Raw genomic sequence first — 24,488 nt, forward strand, 5'->3', positions numbered from 1 at the left:
CTCGGGCGCTACTTGATTGAGGTCATCTTTCCATGGTGAATCCACTGAAATTTATCCTAGGCCCGAAAACTTAGTATTCGAGGAAGCGGCTCAACTTCGCTGATCGATTGATGTGCACCTTTCGAGGATACAGTAGCTTAGCCGGCCCGAAAACATATAAACTGCGGAGCCCGACGGGAGCGCCTCTGCACCCGAGTGAGACCCATCGGCGCTCCTCCGCTTGTAAAGTGCAATCTAATGGCATCTTCGGCTGGCTGTTTCGGAGCACTCTAGGTGGCTCTAGAGAGCGGCGTTGTCTTCGGCAGGTTGAAAGACGTTCCGCGATTTGCGTACGGCTCGTTCTTTTCGATCGCTCTCCTCCATCTGCGAGCGCTCTTAAGCTATCGGAGCCCTGTCGTTAAAGCAGCAGTGGAGATTGAGAGCGTTTCTACCAATGGCACTACAACGCAGCGTCACCGCTATTGGCGACAGTCCACCCTAACCTAGGCACCAGGGCCAGTGCATGTTGGCGTCTCAGCGAATGCTCGTCTAAACGGCGCGTCCGGTGGTTTTCCCGGCAGCGGATACGTAAAACACCGGACCTTAGCAGTAGTGACGTGGTTTCGCATCCGCCACTCCCTCCGAGAGCGAGCCACACGTTCGACGTGCGCGCTTGTCCACAACCTGATCTCGGTAAATGCCGGATCTACCCGACTCTGGTTCGAGGGATGGAGGCAACTAGTCTAACATACCATAAGTATTCCAAGTTTCACGAGTGCATTGCTGATAAAGATAACCCGTTTCCGTACTATGGAAAATGCAGTATCAGAAACTTAAGCGAATAGCATTCCATTTCACGACACTTTCTGTCCATATTATTCGGAATTCGCCTTACGCACTTTGTTCCTAGCAAAAGTGTGTTCATTGAGTTTGCTTAAAAGATACTCATGGGCTAGTTGGTGAGCCATGATACTGAAGCAGCGCACTTACATCTCACACCTACACATACACATAGAAAGGACATACACAGGCGCTGGTCTGCAACTACTGATTGATTGCTCAAGGACCCGACTTTTTTAATTTGCCTTGAAAGGCACACGTGCACTTATGTGGGAAGGCGGGCAGGTGCTTGAATACGAGGCAAACTGAGCACAATTATCACTACACGGCTTAAGCTTCAGGTCATTTAGCCTGTCATTGTAGCGAATGTGGCTGGAAACCGGCCCTCAAAGATATGGAAGTTGTGGGCAGGGAACACAAAATACAAACAAGGGAAATGGTTGAAGCAATTGAAATTGACAAATGAAAAGGCAGGTGTATCAGTTGCCCCTTGGTATCATTTCCTTAAAGAGCGCGCCGCGGCGTAGGACTTTGAATATTCTTAGAATTCCAAAAATGTCATCTTTGTTTTTGTGTTTTCTGTGTGTGTTTTACTCTAGGTCTGTTCACGGTTCACTGCCATCAGAACATGTGCACTTTTCAAGGTACACTACAAAAAGGCGGTTCTTTGAACAATAAAACAATAGTTGCAGTCCAGCGCCTGTGTATGTCTGTGCTACGTGTACGTGTACGTGTCAGATGCAACTACGCTTCTTCAATATCATTCTAACTGAATACTGGGCTACTTCAGTTCAGCACTGGCAACGCGCCTGTAAAAAAATTAATTCAAGTGTTTTAGGGGCGAAAACTACGATATGGCCAATGAGATGCTCCGTAGTAGAAAATACCGAATGAATTTTGTGCACCTTAGGTTTCTTAATGTTGTTGCATTTCTGCCCCGTATGTATGCCGCTGCCGCGGCGGGGATCGAACCCGTAACCTCGAGCTCGGCGGCCAAGCGCCGTAGCCACAAGTTACCCTGACTTGGTCTCCCTGGTTCCCCTCACATATAAATAAAAAGTTGTATTAATGAAAGTTGTAAACAAATATTTCTATGAGATGGTGATGTGTGATTACATCTCTTTTCATTTCTCCACGATTCTCGTTTTTGATAGCGCCGCAAAGCGTATTATAGATGCTAGAAAACCAAGCTGGCTGGCACTCGCAATTCACAAGTTAGAAAGGGATGTTTCACTTTGGTGCTGTACTATAATTTCTTTATGTCTGTGCGTGTTAAGATCAGATTGCCGTCTGTTATGACAAGCTTCATTTCCGACATAATGTAGCGTTCTGCGTCTGTCGCTCTCGGGGATTTTCCGATATGTGTAACTTGCACCCTAAGACAGTTCAACTCGTATGTCGCAAATAGAAATACTAATACAAGTCTTTCTGAATGTATCATGATAGATACAGGATACGCATAGAGTGCCTTAAAATAGTATTTGAGATACACGTATCGTCTATAGTGCCCAGCGTCTCTAAATTCGGCACTTTCCATTTTCAAAACTGTTGTTTTGTGGCATCGCGCTTTCTTGTACCTTGAAGGTTACGGGGCACACTCCTCCAACAAATTTGCTTTTAACATTCACCAGTTCTTAGTTTCGGTTAAGTATGCATTTTACACTGAAGCTGCAAGCCTCTAGTGGCTCGATATTTATTGTGTCGGGCTCACACCCCCACCCCCTCCCCCCCACAAAAACGCAGCTGGCAAAGGGGTCTGTGTTTGTGTTTCCGCGTAAGAGAAGTATGTTTCCTCCTTTATATGAATTACAGTCCGATTATATCATGTCTTGAGGTTGTGTTGAAGTTACACTTTTCAATTTTGTGACGCATATTGCTTTGAGCAATTCGAATAGTTCAAGAACGCACTAGGGCTACGCGGAGGGCCTCCATGAACGAGGATGTAAGCAGCACTTCCAAACACGTGCGTGCGTGCGTGACGTATATCGCTCGTGGTAGTGGTGCTTGTGTAACGTCGTCTAACGTCAGTTGGCTTGTTGGTAGTTTCTGACGTCCGCACCAGCTTCGCTGTACATCCAGTTTCACCGAGTGAAACGGAGGCGGATATTATCATAATGCTCTGATTTCTTTTTATAAAATACCTTTATTAGTTGTACGAAATTAGGAATTACCTGTAGTTGCTCCTGCAAAAACAAGGGTATGGGAGAGTAATACACGTTGTAGTACATAACAAGGAATCGAAAATATGAATCACGCTCGACGAAATAGTGAAAACGCTAATATGCAATACTTCCCTTACGACCAACGCAGCAGTTCTGCGTGCGAAGGTTCAATGGGTCCTCAGACGTCTGTTCACAGTAGAGCAGGCGTCGTAACAGAACAGTTGATCTTCTGTTCGTGCAAAAGAATCCCTGCGCTGTTGCACAGGGGTTCTTGAGTAGTTCGAGTAGCATTGACCGCGCGGCTAGGAGATAGACTAGCGGCCCTATAACGTCAAACTACTACAATATGTTTTAAGTCCAATCTCCTGACGCCAAATTTGTGTAACCGCCGACGCAAGCATCGGGCGGTCACCCGCAGTGCCGGTTGCCTGAACAGACCAACCAAACGCTCTACTCGTTCATAGGAGGTCACTTTTGTTCGTTTGAAAAACGAACATCATTGCCCACACTAAGCGGCTCGTCCTATCTAATTGGCTGGCAAGAGGCGTGGAGCATGCTCAAGTAAAAAAGGAACTCGATGGGGCCGACACTGTGGCGCTATAACGTAAAACTATTCCAAACTTTTCTATTCCAATAATGCTATCAGCCCTCCACGATTGGTCAAAAACTCTTTTCGACCCCCCCCCAACTTCACCTGTCTGTCACGCGACGTCACGAAAACCGCGGTACCTCCCCATCTGATATGATGTTTACACACTGATTATGCATGATTAGACAGAAAAAAGAAAAACTGTTATTTCTGATTCGACCCTTTTTCGCCATTAGCCCTCGGCTATTGGTAAAAAGTTCTCGGGCTGCACCCACTTCACCCCCTTGTCACGCGACGTCACAAAACCTCACAAACTCACCGCGTCAAAGTGACGTGTGCGGGATAAAGACGCATTAATATGCCGAACAAAACTGAATTTTCTTCGGAATAGCCGCAGGCTGCACCTTTCCGAAAGGAATAAAAGGTGGCTGCCGCCGATCGCTGAGACGCTGGCTACTCGCACCTGCCGGAGAGCATGGGTGTATTTGCGTATAATAAAAGTTCTTGCGTGGCCGTGTAACGCTGTCGAGCACTTTCGGCACGCTTACCACCTCATTCTGCCAACTCTTCATTGCTGAGGGTAAGTCTTAGCGTCATTCATTCTTAAGCTTTCGTTGCATGCCACCGCGATTTTCGACCAACCACCACAAGCTAAGTAAGGGAAAGCCGACCAGTCGCAGACGCCGGCACCACCCTCTTCATCCGGTTATCGATTTTCAGTGCACTGGCTCTGCCCCAGCGAATCCCTCTCCACTTGAGCGTTCTCCTGGCCTCTTGTCAGCCAATTAGATACGACAAGCCGCTCAGTGTAGGCAAGGTTATTCGTTTTTCAAGCAAACAAAAGTGACCTCCTATGAACGAGGAGAGCGTTTGATTGGTCTGTTCAGACAACCCTGCGGGTGACCGCCCGGTGCTTGCGTCGGTGGTTACGCAGATTTGACGTCAGGAGATTGGAATAGAAACATATAGGAATAGTTTTACGTTATAGGGCCCCTGGACTGAAAATCAATGACCGGATTAAGTGGGTGGTGCCGGCGTCTGCGATTGGTCCGCTTTCCCTTACTCAGCTTTCCCTCAGCAAAGAAGAGTTCGCAGAACGAGGTCGTGAACGTGCCGAAATTGCTCGAAAACGTTACACGGCCACGCAATAAGTTTTATTATCCCCAAGTGAACCCATGCTCTCTGGCAGGTGCGATTAGCCAGTGCTTAAGCGATCGGCCGTAGTAATCTTTTATTCCTTTTGGAACGGGGTAGCCGCCGGCAATTCCAAACAAAATTCAGTTTTGTTTCAACAATAGCCGAGGGCGAATGGTGAAAAAGCGTCGAATCAGAAACAACTATTTTTCTTTCGTTTGGTCTGATCATGCATATTCAGTGTGTAGGCGTCATATCAGATGGGGAGCTATCGCGGTTTTCCTGACGTCGCGTGACAGGCAGGTGAAGTGGGGGTGGCCCGAAAAAGTTTTTGACAAATCGCAGAGGGCTTATTACTGAACTGGAATAGGAAAGTGTGGAATAGCTTTACGTTATAGCGCCCCAGGTCGACCAGCAGAGAGAGCGTATGAAGACACGGGGCGAGGTATCGAAGAACACGTTTAATTGTATCGCTACGCAAAAAGGGGTCTGCTGGACAAATTTCTCGTAACGAAGGGGGAATGCGAAAGTTACAGCTCGATGTCGAGGGGTGCTTTTTACAGCCTCCCGGCAAAACCCTCGCAATGAAGAGAAAATGATCGTCGACTCATGAACGCACCAGCGGCGCATCTGGACATGCAGGCGTGTGTCAGGATTAACGTAGAGTCAGGCATTACGGTTGAAGGTTTCGTACAGGGACACTAACGCACGCACAGCGCTTGTTCCCGCTTTACGCTCGCGGGTCTTCGCGACGTTTGAATGAGTCGGAAATGTCGTTCCTTTGCGAGCGGAACCTTGTAGAACGTCGCTTCGATTACATCGGCTTGAGAATAATGCATGTCACACTGACAGGTCGGAACAGCGCCTACGTGTCGTCTCCTGATCATCGCTTTGCTCACAGTCTCTATGTACGACGCGAAGTCGACTCACATACCTAATTGAACTAGGCGCTCACGTGTCGACTTTGATTGTGTCACAATGGAATGCACTTGAAAACGTGTTTTAGTGGCACGAATTAATAAACTTACCAGCATTATCGATAGCCTCTTGTGGTAGTGAGCGAGAAATGTGTTAAAGATCAGGACATCCCTTATAACAATGCCTTGAGAAGCTGTTGGTATATTTCTGATTTATTGTTGACTCAATAACCTTTCAACAATACATCAACATCTATTGAAAGTACGCAGCAATAATTAAACAGTACAGTAGTTGGGCAGTTCAGAACAATAAAGTCATTGACTAAATTCTGTTGGCATATTGTTGTATGATACTGACTATTACTGAGCCATTGTTGAGTGTTCACAACAATAATGTTGTTGACTAAATGTTGTTAAGCTAATAAAAACAATAAAACTTATAAAATAACATTGTGCCTTATTGAGCAATATTGAGTTTCGAAATATATTTAAAAAACACACGCACATGTGTATGTGTGCTTCTTTTGCACATACATATTGTTTTATTGATTACTTAATGACTATTGCATATGTGCAGGGCGTTTCAAGTTACTTGAACCATAGATGTTACTACCGAGCGGACGGGGAACAGTGCCCCCTGCACAATTAAAGTTACGTGACTTGGCCCCTTCCCCACTTTTGAGAGTGGGGGAGGGGATGTGCCCCCTTAACTTTAGTTGTGGGGCGCCCTCTGTCCACAGAGTAGATAAGTCTGTAATTAGTTTCGAGAAACACATGCTATATATATATATATATATATATATATATATATATATATATATATATATATATATATATATATATATATATATATAGAAACACCCCGTATATATATAATGAAGAATGAAGAGTACGACGTACGTTCACTAAGCACAGTATATTGCACTGACGTTTTAGTTGGTGGACCAGCCTTCGTCCCCCGCAGGGGCGTCTCCGTCAGCAAGCGTTTGGTGTGTTGCGACACCACGTACCCGAGCACACGAGAGTTGGACCCTCCCGCGTGTAGCAGTGCGCGGCTTTGCCGTGTCTGGGAAAAGGGGGATCCTGGAGGTTGCGCCGATGCTGGGTGTTTGGAATCTAATGGCCCCCCGGCGGAGGCAACACACTTCTTTGGCCTGTGCTTCACATAGACGGCACCCCCGGACTGACCCGCCCGGGAGAAATTGGTAGTTGCCTTTTCCTGTCTCTCTCTCCCTCCAGCCTTCGTCTTTCTCTCACTTTCCATCTTTTCTGTCTTCTCCTAGCTTCGGCTTACTCCCAATTTTTTCAGGCAGCAAGGGTTAACCTTGTGTGAATAGCCTATCTAGGTTATGTCATATTTGATTATAGTGATAACGTACAGCTGGCGTTGCAGGACCTGTTTTTCAGTCCGTGTATTGTCCCCTTGTAGGGCTCCATGGTGAGTGGCTGGCGTTATTTATGAAAATTAAATTTTTCTATGGCTAGTTCTTTTCCTCGCCTTCCCGATCGCCCTCAGAAAAGAGGGCGCACCGAAGATGCTTTCCAGTTCTTTGGACGTCAAAGACCGAACTTCCCATGATACCATGTCATCCACTCAGAAAAAGCCGAAAAAGCCGATAAGTAAGTACGAAATATCTCCCCTTTTCTAGTTTCCAAGTCCTTAACTGATGTCCTTGGTCCAGGCTACAAGGTATCAAGGCTGGCAAGTGGGGATCTCCTGTTAGAGCTGCATGATCAGAAACAATACGAAAAGTTACCGAGTCTAGTGTCATTTGGGGATGTTCCCTTGACAGTAACTCTACACCGCACTCTGAACACCACCCGCGGCGTTGTCTCTGGTGCTGATTTGCTCCAGCTGACAGAGGCTGAGCTCTTGGAGGGCTTCAGTGAGCAGAATGTTGTCAATGTAAGAAGAATTCAGATGAGAGTGGATGGTAAAGAAATTCAAACGAAGCACCTAATAATCACCTTTGGTTCAAGTGTCCAGCTTGCGTCAATAGAGGCCGGGTACATAAAGCTCCGTGTTAGGCCATACGTGCCAAATCCCCTCCGACGTTTCAAGTGCCAGCGTTTCGGCCACAGTTCACAGAGCTGCCGAGGCCGCCAAACATGTGCGAAATGCAGTGCCCAAGAACGCACCTCTGAAGCTTGTGAGAACGCTCTCCACTGTGTATACTGTGACAGAGATCACGCCGCGACTCGCGGTCGTGCCCCTCCTGGAAGAAGGAAAAATAAATTGTAACAATCAAAGTAAAAGAGAATATATCATTCAAGGAGGTACGAAGGCGGGTTTCATACCTGCCCAATAAAAGCTTTGTCGATGTGGCGCATCAAGGGTAGCGCCACAACGGTCTCCGGCGGCTGTTCGACCCACACCCAGTGAGGCGGTAGTGACGCCATCCACCCCCCTCCCCTCCGGCCGCTGCTGCTAGCGCTGCTACGCCAACCCTGCAGCCGAGGCTGCCACAAACACCCAGGCCCCTTCCAGGGCTCCGGTAGCCCCATCGACTTCCGGGCTGGTAGGCGCAAGCGTCTTGCCTTCCGAGGCAGGACTCTCTCGGAAAACTTCGCGCTTGCAAGAGCATGCGTCTGGCGCCTCACAAGAAGCAAAGGATACTACACCTACACTCACGTCGCCCCAAGCGCGTAAAGAGCGGCGAGGCTTCCTCTAACGCTCCAGAAAGGGCAATAGCCCGGTTACAGGGCCTCGAAAGAGCTCTGTAGTCTAATCTCTAAAATCTCTGTAATTAATACTTCTGTTTCTGTACACACAGCGCCTATTTACTTCCAATAATGATACACAGATAATTCAATGGAACGTCAGAGGTCTCCTTATAAACCTTGATGATGTGCAAGAACTCATCTACAAACGCAATCCAAAGGGGCTGTGTTTACAGGAAACACTTAAAATCAAAGCACACAAACTTACTCCGACAGTATATAACTTTTCCCAAAGATCGCGATGATGCGGTCGCATCATCGAGCGGTGTCGCCATTGTTATCAATAAAAGCATTGTGTGTCTACTTTTACAGCTACAAACGCCTCTTGAAGCAGTGGCGGTTCGAGCTGTTCTCCTAAACAAACTCATCACCATTAGCTCTCTTTACATACCCTCACATTACAATTTAACGAAACATGAATCTCAATCCTTTATAGATCACTTGCCAGAACCTTATGTTCTGGGTGATTTCAATGTACACAGCTGCCTGTGGGGCGCCCCTCGCATAGATGCGTGAGGTCGCCTTGTTGAACAGTCCCTTTTTTTCTTCTGGTGCGTGCCTTCTGAATAAGAAGGAACCCACGTATTACTGTCTTGCAAACAGAACCTTTTCCTCAATTGATCTCAGCACAGTTTCCCCGTCTATACTGCCTGACCTCGAATGGGAAGTTATGAACAATCCTTACGGGAGCGACCACTTCCCCATACTGCTAAGAACATATAAAGAAAACGAATATCTACCACAGGCTCCTAGGTGGAAGATCGATACAGCCAACTGGGAGAAATTCCGTACTCTCACTAGTATCTCGTGGAATTACATGTCTTCTTTAGGAATTGATGCTGCTGTGCAGTATTTTACAGCCTTCATTATAGACGCTGCATCTAAATGCATACCTGAAGTAAGTGGCTCGGTATGCAGACGGCGTGTCGCGTGGTGGAACGACGAAAGTAGGATCACTCGTAAATAACAGAACAAAGCGTGGGGGCTACTACGCGCTTCTCCCACTGCAGAAAATCTTGTCAACTTTAAAAAAGTAAAGTCCTAAGGCAGGAGAACCCGCCGACAGGCCAGAAAAAAAAGTCGGCAGAAGTTTTTATCGAGCATTAACTCGTTTATAGATGAGGTGAAAGCCTGTAACAGGGTTAATAGGATTAGAGGGCGGCAAACATATTCACTCCCTCTGGTAAACACATGAGGCGATACACTGCAAGATCAGGCAGACTGACTTGGGGAGCACTTTGAGAGCGTGTGAAGTTCAAACCATTAATCGCAATCCTTTCTGAATTGTAACCAAATAGAAGAATGTAAGCCACTCATAGGAAAATGTCCACAGAATGAACCGTACAACTCTCCTTTTAGTATTGCCGAGTTCAGAGCTGCCTTGAGCTCATGCAAGAGCTCTGCACTGGGACCTGACAGAATCATGTATGAAATGATCGAAAACCTACACAACGTTAGCCAAGTTTCACTACTCACAATTTTCAACACCATTTGGGTTGTAGGGTACCTTCCAACTGCATGGAAAGAAGCCATTGTGGTTCCTGTTTTGAAACAAGGCAAAGATCCTTCCTCAGAGGCAAGTTACCGCCTGATCGCCCTCACAAGTCGCCTTTGTACGGTATTTGAAAAAAATGATTATTCGGCGCCTCATCTACTTCCTTGAAATGAGCAAAATGCTTGACCCCTATTAGTGTGGCGTCCGAGAAGGGCGCTCCACAGCCGATCATCTCGTACGTGTTGATGGAAATATCCGGGACGCATTTATACATAAACAGTTCTTATATATATTTCTCTATATGGAAAAGGCGTATGACGCAACGTGGCGTTACGTAAGAGCCTCATTCAATCACGATTGGACTATGGTGCCGTGATTTTATCACTCTGCCGTCCCGAGCGCGCTAGGGATGCTAGACCCAGTCCACCATCTAGGAATCCGACTGGCCGCAGGCGCTTTCAGAACAAGTCCCATTGAAAGTTTACATGTAGAATCAAATGAGTGGTCACTTCATCTGCAGAGAACATACATCAGCTAAACATATTTTCTGAAAGTCCACTCTAATCCTCAACATCCGTGTTTTAATACCGTTAAGGATATGATATATGCTACACTCTTTCGTAATCGTCCCTTCGTAAGACAACCTTTCTCGCTCCGTGTGAGGGAGCTTAGAGCTGAAATGGATGTCCCAATACTCAAACATCACCTAATGCCTCCAGCTAAGCTGCTACTTGCTTGGGAGTGGCAGATGATACAGTGCGATTTAACTTTCATGCAAGTTACAAAGCACGCTCCAGAGATTGAAATCCAAATGCATTTTCGGGAACTCCGGTAAAAACACTCCTGCACGGAGTTCTACACAGACGCATCGAAGTCACACGAGGGGGTGTTCTATGCAGCCGTCGGTCCATCCTTCTCGGAAACCGTTGTGCTGCATCCGGAAACTATAGTATCCTTACGGATGAGGCCTACGCACTGTTTTCGGCTGTAAAGCATATAAAGAAATCAAAACTGCAGAAATCAGTTATTTATCGAACTCCCTTAGTGTTGTGAAGGCCTTGATGTCATTCTGTAACCACAAGATTCGATAATTAATGAACTCCATTCCGTCCTGTGTAAAGCATATATATCTAATGAACATGTGATTATATGCTGGGTGCCTGGACAGAGGGGCATCGAGGGTAACGTTCTAGCGGGCCAGATGGCCACATCAATTTCATTGCATTCAGTTAATCCTACTGCTGCGGTCCCAGTCACAGGCCTGAAGCGTTTCTTAAGAAGGAAACTGCGAAACTACTGGCAACGCTTGTGGGACCTGGAAACAAATAATAAGCTGCATTGAATAAAGCCACAATTAGGTTTCTGTCCTGCTGTAACAAAATCACGCTGGACATATGTCCTATTCTGTCGTCTAAGAATAGGACACCCTTTGGCACACATAATGTTTTACTCACCGGAAACGAGCTTCCAACCTGTGAAGGATGCGGGAGAGGCTGACTGTCCTCCACGTCCTTTCGGAGTGTCGAGAAGCCGAATCTGAAAGAAACATTTTTCCTTAGCATACCGGCAGCACATCCCCCTTCATCCTGTTATGTTACTCGGTGCAGAACCGCTCTTTGATACCAACGCTGTCGTAGGTTTCCTGAAAGAAGTTGTGCTACATGTTATTAGCCCCATTAGTTCGTACTGCCTCCTCTCTTCAGAGGATGCCGCTGTGATAATTATTTTGAATAGCACATGCCTCTAGGCCCTTGTGATTCAAGGGCTCTGCCGAGGCAGTAGTGCTCCAAGCAATTTAACATCTCGCATATTTTATATAATGCATAATTATTTGTTAATGCATTTTAGTGATCATAGTACACGTCATTAATCATTGCCATAATTTTATTACGTGTACATTTGATGCATTTACACCAACGTTTTTACACCTCTTTACAGCCACGTCAGATTAAACTCGCACAACCCATCAGACCACTACATATTCGTTACCACTAGCATGGGGCTCTTTGGCCATACCTGGCCCTTGCGCCATTAAACCTCAAACATCATCACTACCAACGGCATGACGCTTTTTGGCCATACATGGCGCTTGCGCCATTAAACTCCAAACATCCATTCAGCCTTTGTCAAAGTATCATGTACATGCCTTTGGGCTTCCTTATAAATCCACGATACATCAGAAAAAGTTGTGCGCAATAATAACAAGAAAACTACATAAATATAGCGATACCACTGGCAATAGCGATACCACACACATGGCGCACAATGCAGATTTGAATCGTGCGTTTAGTCATTATTACAATTTCAACCACTTGAAATCAACAAAAAATAAAAAATAATAGAATAAAAACAAACATGGAGATAATAAGGCACCGCGCCATAGTAAATTCAGGATGCAGGTGAACCGCACTGCTCATCAATCGTCATAGTGAGCAGGATGAATGATCAGGGCATTTATTTAGGATGCAAACGGTGGAATACAGTGTCGTGTGCAGACTATGGACATTATGTGACACAGAAATGCCGCAAGAGTGAAAAAAAATTATGGAGGGTTCTTGAAAGAAAGCTGCGTCTCATGGCATACATGAGGAGTCACGGTTAATGTCAAGGATGCTTAGTAGGCAGGCTGGTTAGTGTGCCTGTGCTTTCATCAATGCCAGATGGCACAGTGTTAAACTTATAGATCAGGTAAGACTCGCGGACTTCGCGATCGTGATGGGAATAAAAGCCTGATTCAAATATAGTGGCCCTAAGTTTTCCGACAGAATGCTCTGGTAAGCGAATATGTCTTGATAATGGTAAGTTAGGAAGTGTATTAGCGTGCGATCTGTGGTTATTAAAGCGTTTTCGAAACGAGGTTTCTGTTAGGCCAATATGCTGTTTTGTGCAGACTGTGCACTCAAGCATGTATACGACATTCGAGGTGTCGCAATTAAAAGTCTGAAGTCGTACTAATCACTCTCTCTGTGGTTTTCATGTGCACACACAGCTTGCAATGTTCTTTGTTGCATGGGGTGTAGTCAGACGTCTTGTTGTGCTCATTCAATTTCGAGGATATTAACATATCGCAGAGGTTCTTACATCGTCCGTACATGACGCGAGGCGGTTCAGGAAAAATATCGAGATGTTCACTTTGGGAAAGGATATTGTGGTGGAGTTTCAATATAGAAAAGGCTTTTGGCGCTGATGCCGAGAATGTTAGTACAAGATTGGTGCTGTTACATTTTTCAGGTAACGCATTTTTACTGAGAATGTCAGCTCTGTTTAATTGATCTGCTCGGCATATGGCGTCGTCAATTAACTTTGACGGATACTGTCGTTTAACGAGAGCACTTTAGAGTTGTTCGCAATTAGAAATGAAATCTTTGCGATCCGAACACAATCGTTTTAAGCAGTGAGCCTGACTGCAGGGGATACCCGTTTTGCAATGTCGCACATGGCTATTCCGGAAATGTAGAAGCTGGTTTATATCAGTAGGTTTGCGATAAAGTTTCGTAAATAATTTACCTTGCGATAGCGTAACTGTTACGTCCAGAAAGTTGACCGAAGTTCAGTAATTGTGCGAAAATTTGATTCAAGGGTGAAAGTGATCAAACGCTTCTATGAACTTTAACATGCTAGCCTCCCCATGAGCCCAAATCAAGAAGATATCGTGAATAAAGCGCTTATAAAGGAAAGGGTGCAGGGTATTACTGGAAGAAGTCATTTTCCAGAACCCCCATGAAGATATTAGCGTAATTTGGGCCTACTCGAGTTCCCATTGACCTACCTCCAATCTGAACGTAATGACAATTGTTAATTTCAATGTTATTGAGCTCAAGAATAAGCTTTACCAACGATCCCAGGGATTCTTTATCAACAGATTTCTCGAAATTAGAATCTTCATAAGTTTTAAGGACTGCTGCAATTCCATCGGCATGCGGTATGTAAGTATAAAGAGAGGTGACATGGTGGGTTACAAGGATTGCGTCATGCGGAATGGCAAGATTTATTACATGCTGAAGAAAGTTATTGGTATCTATAAGAAATGACGGAAATGTTCGAGGAATCTGGTTAATAAGAGAGTCTACGTAGCGCGATAGGTTCTAAGTTATAGTGTTTACGCCGGAAATAATCAGGCGGCCCGGGTTACTTTGTTTGTGAATCTTCGGGAGCAAGTAAAATCTACCAGCTACAGGACTGAGCGGTACATGTGACCGAGCGGTTTTTCCATCTATCTTTTTCTCTTTTAGTAGTGCCATCAGCGTGCCCTTCAAAATGCCCGTAAAGTCATCGGTTGGGTCGTTGGGAAGTGCTTCGTAGAAAGTGGCAGCCGAGTGTTGTCTGGTAGCTTCCACTATATAATCCTGCTTATTAAGGAGAGCAATTGCTCCTCACTTATCTGCAGGTTTAATAACTATGTCATGGTTATTGCCTAATTATTCTAGTGCTGCTTTTTTTCTTTCTTCATCAGATTCGGTCGGTAGGGAACTCGGGTCTTGTATGCCTCTAGGATATCACGTTGTATAGCATTGATGTACATATCTAGGCATTTATCACGTTGCGGCGGTGGTTTCCAGTGCTGGTGTGTGGGCACAAGTAGTCTAGTCTCGCAAGCACTTTCACGGTTATGAAAGTACTCTTTAAGGCGCATGTTTTGAGCAAAGTTCTGTAGGTCTTTTAAAAGCTGAAATTCACTGAATACACCCGAGGCTGGGCAAAAAGTAAGACCTTTCGATATGGCGGTTATTTGAGCATCGGAAAGACTAACCGTGGAAAGGTTTACAGCATTGTTGCTCGGCTCAGTGGGCTTACTAATCAGGGATAGTTCAACAAGGACAGTATTTGTATTGGTAATACATTCAGAAGGCGCTATGCCTTCGCGAAAAAAAAACTTATTGCATTTGAGCGCAGACAAGTAGTTGTTCTTAGTATGTTTAAAGGCTGCGAAGCATTAAGATTCACAAATCTCCAACTGCATAGCGAGGTGCTTTTCTTCCCTATGAAGACGTAACTTGCACAATTTGTAGTGATCAACAACTACACGCAGTAACTCCAACAAGGCATTATTGCATATCTGTTGCAGCTTTGTTTTGCCAAAAGCGGAAAGTTCGGAGGTGGCCGGTTTCAGTCTTAGCTGTAAGCCTTTTGGAACTACTGAAGCTTTCAAGTAGGACGACAACATGGTGACATGCAACTCAGAACGGATGCCTTTCTGAATCTTTCTAACTTTTAAGAATGTGCGAGAAGGCAAATGTGGAACAGAGTTACCGGATACTGGTAGAATACACACACACACACATTTATATATGTATATATATATATATATATATATATATATATATATATATATATATATATATATATATATATATATATATATATATATATATATATATAACTTCATGATAAAGATATCTATTGCCACCGCAAGGTTTTGCTTGAAAAGCTGATGCACTTCATTCACACACATAGAGTTTAAAAATATGCGAATCCACGTAGCTGGATAGAACCAAGGTAATGTCTGCCGTCGCTTGGTGATACTCAATTTTTTTTTCATTCCGCTTAACTGGATAATTGTCCCCAATTAATTATTCCACTTCTCAAGTAGACGAAAGTGTTAATGAGAAATTGTTGAGCGACCTGAAAAACACAGGCTGTGGCGCGATACAAACAGTGTGCCAGGTATTATGCGTTCTCAATGTGGGGGTTTCGACATTACGTGCCGTTGCATGACGCTGAAGAGAGCAAATGACCCTTCAATTGAGCTTTTTTGTTATTACATGCGAATATATACTTACCATTCATGTGCAAGTATAAGTCATTGTTAATGCTTTATCTGTTGTATGACAGCTGCAATTTTCCACGTGCTTGTGCAGGAATACTGCGTTTACCTGATGAAACTTTTATTGCAGATAGGCCAAGCACCTCAACCAAGTATCTGCGTTACAACTTGAAGTGGTACAACAAAAGCCTGCTTAATAGTAAGTGTAGTAAACACTACACTTACACTTAGTAAAGTAATAGTAAACAATAATGCTTTGCGTAACCACGAGAAAGTGTAACATTGACGGTAGAGGACGCACTCTACAAGAGAGCTGAACTTTGAAGCATCTCGCGCTGCGTTGGCGCAGAGTGATTCTTGCGCCTATGCTGTCGTGGCCTTGTGATAGCCTTAACCATAGATTTGTTGCAGAAAGCACTCAGGGGGTAGAGGTCAGGTGTAGGACGCGTCTGAGTGCCTTGGTGCTAGCGGCCATTAGGGAACCTAAGTGGCTATTGCGATCCCAGGCGCATCATCGGCGCTCGCTTTCTCACGGTAGACTCCGTGTGTATGTTTAGTCTCACTTAATTCAGTGCAATATTGTACTCTGGGCCTACTGATCATGAGTGGAAAGCTACCAAGCCTTTACTTGCGACAGCATTTGTAGCGGATGGTAAAAAAAAGCACAACAAATGTTTGTTTCACGAGCACTGGGATAACAAGAGGATATTTGTAGCTATTACGCCACGGAATATCTGAGTAATCAAAAAGGTAGCAATGCATTTATAATACAAACTGCAAACTGTCCTTACAGATTGGAAAATGTACCGAATCAGCGAAATAAATTGTGTGGTGTAATTGTTTTTGTTCTTATTTGTGTAAAAGAAAATAGCCTAGATGAGATGCATACCACAATCTTTCTTTGAATGAGTGAATGGCCACAGTGTAGCTTCCCTAAAGAAAAGTACACTGCTAAAATCTGTGTGACAAAGCCGTTGCTTTTCTTCGTCTGTGAATATGGCTCAAAACTGAGTACCATATGTAGTACGTGCCTGGCATCGCGAACATTCTAGTTGACTGGTCATATTCAGCCCGTGCGCCCGAATTACAAGTGAATTCACCTAGCCTGCGGTTCGTGTGCTCTTGCTGATAGTGTGTATTTCAGTTATTTTTGGACAACTGAACAGAAAAGCACGTGTAAACGCCGTTTGAAACGCTCATAGTTTATGGAACTGCCGGCGAGTTCCTGTAACCTTCATGCAGTATTCAGACCGTATAACGACGCGGCGAGCTTATCATTACTTTTCGCAGTAATTACAGGAATCTAATTAACTGGACACAGAAGGGGTCTGCTGTAACAGCCACTTCGGGACTTGCGAATGCGCACGCCAAGACACACTCACGTTCGCGTCCATACAATGTGCATCACCGCTAGACGATGCTGCATCACTGTTATACTAGTTTCCGAGACGGAGGCAGAGTTTAGCACTAAGTTTCTTGACGCTGTAACAACCGTTTAGCAGTCTGCGAAAGATCTCACAATTATTACAACATTTTTAGAACAAAAACCACACAGATACAAGGCAAGCGGTTATTCGTACTTTATACAGCAAAATTCCCTGTGTACAATTGCATGTATCCTGATAATAAACCTCGTAAATATTTGCGTATGTACCGCACTGTTCACATGTTTATCTCCACAAAATGTTCACGCTCATGAAAAACGCCATTCACGAGCTACGGGGAAATGCATACGCCAATCGATTCCTCATTCAAATACTAACACACTGGTTGATGCTGTATACAGTACATTTTTATTTCTTTCCGACGTAACCTGGTGAATAAGGCTGATATGGGGTCGCTCCCTTTAAGGAAATTAGTCAGCCGACTGCTGTTTTTTTATTTTTTTTGCAGAATCTGTGAACGCCAGTTACCACATATGGTTCCTCGAGACATCCAGTCGACGGAAGCTGAAGGCGCGGCAAGCCTGCAGTGTCGAGTCGGCTTGCCGGCACAACAGCGACTTCACCGTCCATCTGCTGTCAAACGGAAACATCAGCTCCTCCGACTGTCCTTACCACGACGCACTTTCGAAAATACCTAATTTCCGGTCTGCGGTGTTAAATGCGAGTGTCATACTCGCCGATACTCCGCTGGCACCTCTTCAAGCCAAGGAAGGGCCGCTCACTCGAAGCAGCTATGCTACAGAACACCTGAGTGACTTTCTGCGCCTCGCCATGCTTTGGATCCACGGTGGTATATACATCGACTTAGACGTCATCGTAATGAAGTCACTGGAAGGAATAAGGAATACCGTCTTCTACGAGAGTGAGCAATATAACAACTTGGCCACCACTGTACTATTCTTCGACAAGCATCATCCCGCCCTCGGAGCGCTTATGGATGAGACGGCGCGCATGTACCGCCCTGCTACATGGAGGACTGTACCTGAGGCGGTGGAAACGCTTCTTTCAGACGCTGTATTTTCTCGCATCGTAAATATTGCAAGTTCGTCAGCATTCTTGCCTGTTTACTATCCAGGCTGGAAGACATTGTTCGATCCTAAGGATGCGTCAGATGTACTAAAGACTATAAATGGCAGCTACGGCGTCCACTTCTGGAACAGTATCAGCAAAGGGGAGCGAGTGGTGCCGGGGTCTGGCTGTGCGTTGGACCTCCTCGCTCGTGCCCACTGCCCCGAGGTGCATAGATTAGCGCTCTCTGATGGGGACTTTTGATGCCAGCGCATTCTGTGCCTCCTTAGGGACGCCGTTAGGATGATTTTGTTGTTATACTCTTCTGGGACAGGGCACAGTTGCTCGTTCACAGCACACAATGACATACAGTAATACATTGTGGTGCAGTGCATGTTTGCCCATGTAAAACACCTAATAAAGTGGCCGTTGTAATTTACCTCCGTTGAAATGAACTCGTCTGTATTGTTCTTTATTTAATTCATGTATTCTATAAACTGATTTAAATCTTTGTACGAGGGTGTTTCAATAAAGACAGACTGAGACTCTGAAATCTTCTGGAAATTCGTGCCTTCTTCAATATCCCTGCCATTACCTTAGCTGTAACTTCTTTTTTTATATAACTAGAAATGTCTCTTTTTAACGTGCGATGGATAAAGAAGTCCATGAGGGCCGCATCTGGACAGTACAATGGGTAAGTGGATTGATGCAATATTTTGAGGAACGGTAAAAAATATAGTGGCTTTGCTCTGACTTGGAACCTGACTTGGAGTCAGAGGTATAAATGCATTGGGGGCGATTTTTAAGTAGGTATCAAAATATGCCTTCACCAATGTTATCTAGGCGTGGTAGAAATGCTGGGACGCGTGAATTTCACTCTTAGAGGAGCAATTAAAAAAGAAACAAAAGTGCCCAATTATAATTTTCAGAAATAAAGATTACAAAAGCACGAGTATAATTCTTTATCAAGCAACCGTCGTATATGTCCAGTTAAACAACGGCTCCTCCAAATAACGTGTTTTACTTCGAAACAAAAATGTGGCGAACATTTCCGAAAGGTGATCTGATCCTCAAATAATCAGGACTTGACGTTATCTCACACAAAGAAGCCTATCGACTGAAAAAAACGACGCGTTAAAAAAAAAACTTTACATTTGCGTGCGCGCGCAAACCGTCGCGTTGAGAATATCATGAGCTTCCAAAACAAAGAAACTGAGCAAGACGCGAAACTTTCTTTTCGCAACAATCTCTAGTCTCGGAGGTCCTTAAAACGTATAACCAAACAGTAAAGTAAAGAAACAAACAGTTGTTCTTTTCACAAAACCTGCATTGCCATTTTCCATTCGGAGCAGCCTACGGCTGCGGCGCACTCTAACGCCGTATACTGGAGACGGGCGCCGCCTGAAAGCTCGTATTGTCAACCAGGGAACATTAAGGGCACCACTGCCGTTCCCCTCGCTGCAGACCCCCAACACTGTACACACAGGGAAAGTGCTTTCTGGGCATCGATCGCACTACAACTTCACCGCCGCGTATGACCAATTCGCGTCGCCTTACCGCCTCGCTCTCGTGTGTGATGCCTAGTACGTGTAAAGAACCCAAGCACACGATTGCCTCCTGGCCTTTGTGCACCTTTGCACCGAGTGGACTCTTCTTTCCTTCCTCGTTACGCGGCTCGGACGGGCTCTGTAGAGAGCCATTCCGAGTGACGAGCGAACCTTTCAAAATGCTTGACCGCGCTCCCCACAGGGTTGCACGCGTTTATTTGGCCGCGTTGCATTTTCTGGCGCATTCCTGGCTGTGCTACGCCGCGTTTTCCCTGGTGCTCATTTTCCCTGGTGCTCATTTCCGAGCCTTCGGCTCCCATCTCGGGCTGACGGGTATTCATATCGTCGGTCACCATTGCCATCTAAACCGCGCTGTCCGAAATATTGGAGTATAAATCATTCCTATCATTGCCACCTCGACTGGTGGAGAACTTCAAACATTTCGAGATAATGCAGCTATTTTCATTTGCGCAAGGTTGCTCGCATACCTGGTAGCTGTGCACAACTGCACTCCCCTGCCTACATTGTGGTTTAGAGCGCTTTTCTGACCAACTGAACTCTGCACTGGTGTTCTTGTCTAACGAATCTGTCACTCCAAACATCTGCAAGTGCTGCCTTTGCGACGTACTCCCTTGATAGGTGCGCCAAATGGTCCACAGCTGGCCTAGCTGCTTCTCTAGCATTGCTTTGGTACATTATGTCGTCGAGCTCAATACGGTCCCCATCAATGGGCTCTACGCCATAGTCTACGGATCTAGCATCCCCCATGAGTGTAAATTTAGGCTCACAGGGATTAGCCTTTATTTCTAACGTCGGTAGAACCATGCGTGCTGCTACTTCGCACTTTCCGTGTGCTACTTCTACGGCTGCCTAACATATTTGCTGATTTGCCTGTTTCATTTTTTTCAATACCTTGCTCTAGAGCCTCATTACTTGCGTGTTGTTGCCTTATCAATTCCTCCCTTTTTAATACCTTCTCATGCACAATTGCTTCCTCTTCCTTCTCTTTTAGAAATAGGTTGCCGAAATATTCAAAGTATTCCTTTATCACTGTTGCTTTCTAAAAGGGCTCTAATTTTGCCTTCTGAGCTGTCATCCTCTACCGCTACGTCGAGTTCTTCACACAACCGCAACAAGCTACCCTTCGTCAAACTCATCAGGTCCATGGTCATTACTTTAAGCTTTGTCTCAGCTATTCTATATTACTTGCTGCGAAGCTCGCAGAAATGGCAATGCAAGTAAAAAACCTGCCAGCGGATCAGTTCACTCTTACCAAGGAAATTTTAAGCTTGCAAAATATAGCAGAAACCAAACGGCCATCCACCGAAGTAGCACCAAGTTGCCAAGTTCTCCTCAACCGCATCGAATCAATTGTGCCAAGACGGTGATCCTGCGTCGTTTTCATTGATTAGGATTGCGGTATACGTCTTAGTGCCAATTAATTCCACACAAGTATGAGGTCTGGCTTTAGTAGTTGGTTCAGATCAATGCTGAAGGCTGCTTTCGGTTGAAACACGCTACAACCACAGCATAATTACAGGCAGTTTTATACATTGTATTGGTGTTTAAAAAGTCAGGGCTAAAATATCTCTGGACAACATTCATTTGGGCTGGATGGCGCAAATTTGAATTAGGAAGGAACAGCGCCAACTAAGACGATCACGAGAGGGAGAACGACACAGGACAAGCGCCAACTTCATCTATCTTTATTCACCGAAAAATCCGCAAACTTAAGGAAAATCACAGACATGCGCACAATGGCCATAATGCGTTATCTGCCAAACCATTCTAGATAGGACATTTCGCTTTTGAAGAGGGTCACCGAAGTATCACTAACACAGTTTCAAAAGTGAAGTGTCCTATCTAGAATGGTTTGGCAGATAATGCATTATGGTCATTGTGCGCATGTCTGTGATTTTCCTTAAATTTGCTGATTTTAGGGTGAATAAAGATAGATGAAGTTGGCGCTTGTCCTCTGTCATTCTCCCTCTCGTGATCGTCGTAGTTGGCGCTGTTTATTCCTAATTCCAGCTAAAATATCTGATGACTCAAGCGCGAAGCCAGGCACTCACCCTGTACCCTGCAGTGATGATCCGCTGTATTCATTAAGTCGCTTGCGAATCAGATGACGGTGACTGGCACCGGCCTCAGACACCATCCCACCGCTGCCACCAGTTTTTTTGACTCGGCGTAGCGTTTAGGCCAAGAAGTCCGTTTGACTCCGGGAAGAGTACGTCAGGAGTAGAAGTGAAAGATTAGGGGTTTGTTTTACTATATTTACGTACTGAAACGAATAGTCAGATTATAGTGGGGACACACGTATGCAGAGGTCCGGACGCACATGACTGCGGACATCAAGACACTCATGTTAATACTGCACCAAAGGTCCACTTTTTAAAACGTTCTTCTTCCCTAGTTGCCTAGACAAAGGAATTCGATGGCCATTGCGGCTAATCACAGGTGTCGCACAGTTTGCAGAAAGCCGCCTCTGATGTCCAACGTTCGAAGCAAGGACAAAGAAATCTGGAAACAGATTTCGTTCGCTCTCCTTCCACGAAACAGTTCACGCTCCGCTTCCACGGCGGTTGCGGTCACTTCTAAATGAGCCGCTTGTATGGCCGTCACAGTCGGCGTCGGGCACTCCTGTCGCCGTCTGGGTGGCGCTCTTGCCTCAGGGGAAACGCCCATAGAGTGTGCAGTGCCAATTTGGGGCGCAGCAGGGCGATCCTTTCCGGTTTCGCTACATTTAGTATGACGTTTCTCGTGGCAGTTCACACATGCTTCCAAGGCTTGAACGCGCGGATGCATGCGAAAGTACTGCTGGCAGACGGAAGCTTCAGGAGTAAACCCTAGATTACAACACAGGTGTCCCGCCAGAAGAAACATTGTTCTTACCGATTCTAGTGGTGAACGGCCTGTCGCTCTGCAAAATCCGCCATATTAGAAGTACTGCGTAACTTGAAGTGCAGACCAAATGGTAGCGCCAGTGTTAGATTCGCTGCCAAAGACATGTGGTCAAAAACATTGAAGGCAGCATGTGTACCTTGAAGATTCGCTAGCGCTTCAGGTGTATTACGTGAAATAATGCAAGCACTAGAATGTTGTATTGAGGGTCGGGCGATGTGGCGCATCAGAAATTTTCGTAGTGGTACAGCGGCTGCATGCGTGAAGGTAAGATTCTCAATGCTTTAAGCGCTGAAACATAAAGTAAATCTAATGCGTATTTCGCTTCTAGTCAGAAATACGTTAGCGAAAATTCTAAGCCGCTATATAACGTAAAGTTTTCACGTAATCTTTCTTTTCACTGTTGGTACTATTTATAGTGGGTAATTTGCTTTAACATTTGCATACTGAAACCTGCTTTGTTTACAAAACCTATATGGGTTCTCTGGTGAACTTTGTAATATTATTACTGCTCATTTTCCTGTTTCGTGGCGTGACATTTCATTTGTATATTTATGTTAGCACTTATATTTGGCTATTTGGCAAGCAGGCATGAATTCATTACAAAGTTGTTCTTTTGATTGAGCTGCATATTAACCCAAGTTAATCCTTTTTTGGCTATTCTAATGTTGGTATATAACAATCGCTGTAGGCTCTTTTTGTTCTAAAAGCACGAGGCAATTTATGTTTTTTACTTATTCTATGCAGAAATGTCTTTCATTATTTTACCAAGAAACTCTGAGGGTGTTGAATAATATATAATAAAGATCGGTACATTTCTGTCTGATTTCATAAAGAAAGTTTTACCTGTCATGTATCAGCGATTATTGTACCTCCTTGTACAAAACAATGTTTTGTTATCTCCTTTATTGCTGTTGTGGTGCATATTTTTGTAACCTTGAAAAATATTTTATTTTATGTATCCAAGAAGTGGTAACAACCACAGCAACTAGTACCCGCCGTGGTTGCTCAGTGGCTATGGTGTTGGGCTGCTGAGCACGAGGTCGCGGGATCGAATCCCGGCCACGGCGGCCGCATTTCGATGGGGGCGAAATGCGAAAACACCCGTGTGCTTAGATTTAGGTGCACGTTAAAGAACCCTAGGTGGTCAAAATTTCCGGAGTCCTCCACTACGGCGTGCCTCATAATCAGAAAGTGGTTTTGGCACGTAAAACCCCAAATATTATTATTATTACCACAGCAACTAGCCATCTTATTCAGCACGTTATGCGTGAGATAAATCATAGCAGTCACTTTGGCATACAAATCTCCTTAGCAGTATGGTGCTGTTTGTTGTAATTTAAGTGTCCTGATTCTTGCCTTTATTCATTTTAGTATTATTGAGCAAAGGATAGTAGGTTTGCATAGGGATGAGTAACCGTGCAAACACAAGGCATGGCTGGAAGAGACAAGACACACAAGCCTACTTTGTCCGTGCGTCAATGTTGTGCATTTACTCTGTCGTTATCAATCAAGAGGCCCAAATTGCTCTTCAGCTGTATTTACTAATTCTCTCTTATTACAATTTCATTGGCACATCATTGAAAGGACTGATGCACACAGGAAGATGGACACTCGAAATGATGAAAAGTGGTGCAACTGGCGACAACTTTCACTGGCAATGCAGCGATGGCTACGTGGGCGGAGCCTATGCACATGTTTTACTGCGCCAAGTAGTCCGAACCTTTCGCTCGAGGTTTCAGTTTTCGGTCGCGCCAGCACTTTCCGCAAATGGGCGTTTTCGATGACTTCTTTCTCGCATGCATGTGGTAGATATATATTAGCCGTGTTAAGGCAGTATATATATATATATGCACTCAATTTCAGTCGAACTCTTACGCAAAACACAGTATTTCTGTAACTTTATGAAAGTGCGCTGCGAATATGCGCTCCGAAGGCTTTTTATCAGGTCTTCCCGAAGAGCATCCTCGCGTGTAACGACGT

At 44.9% G+C, this 24,488-nt stretch overlaps 1 protein-coding gene across 2 annotated transcripts in view; it reads left to right on the top strand.

Moving 5' to 3' along the window:
• The window catches only part of LOC135897495 (lactosylceramide 4-alpha-galactosyltransferase-like), a 72,288-nt gene extending 53,783 nt beyond the window's left edge, over nucleotides 1-18,505 (top strand). For both annotated transcript variants that reach the window (XM_065426131.2, XM_070525236.1), the window contains exons 6-7: nucleotides 15,732-15,800; nucleotides 17,495-18,505. In XM_065426131.2, the coding sequence (XP_065282203.2) occupies nucleotides 15,732-15,800; nucleotides 17,495-18,318 (893 nt within the window). In that variant the 3' untranslated portion in view covers nucleotides 18,319-18,505. The remainder of the gene's footprint in view (nucleotides 1-15,731; nucleotides 15,801-17,494) is intronic.
• The last annotated feature ends 5,983 nt before the right edge of the window (nucleotides 18,506-24,488 follow it).

The sequence above is a fragment of the Dermacentor albipictus genome, chromosome 9 (genome assembly GCF_038994185.2).
Source record: "Dermacentor albipictus isolate Rhodes 1998 colony chromosome 9, USDA_Dalb.pri_finalv2, whole genome shotgun sequence".
NCBI lineage: Eukaryota > Metazoa > Arthropoda > Arachnida > Ixodida > Ixodidae > Dermacentor > Dermacentor albipictus.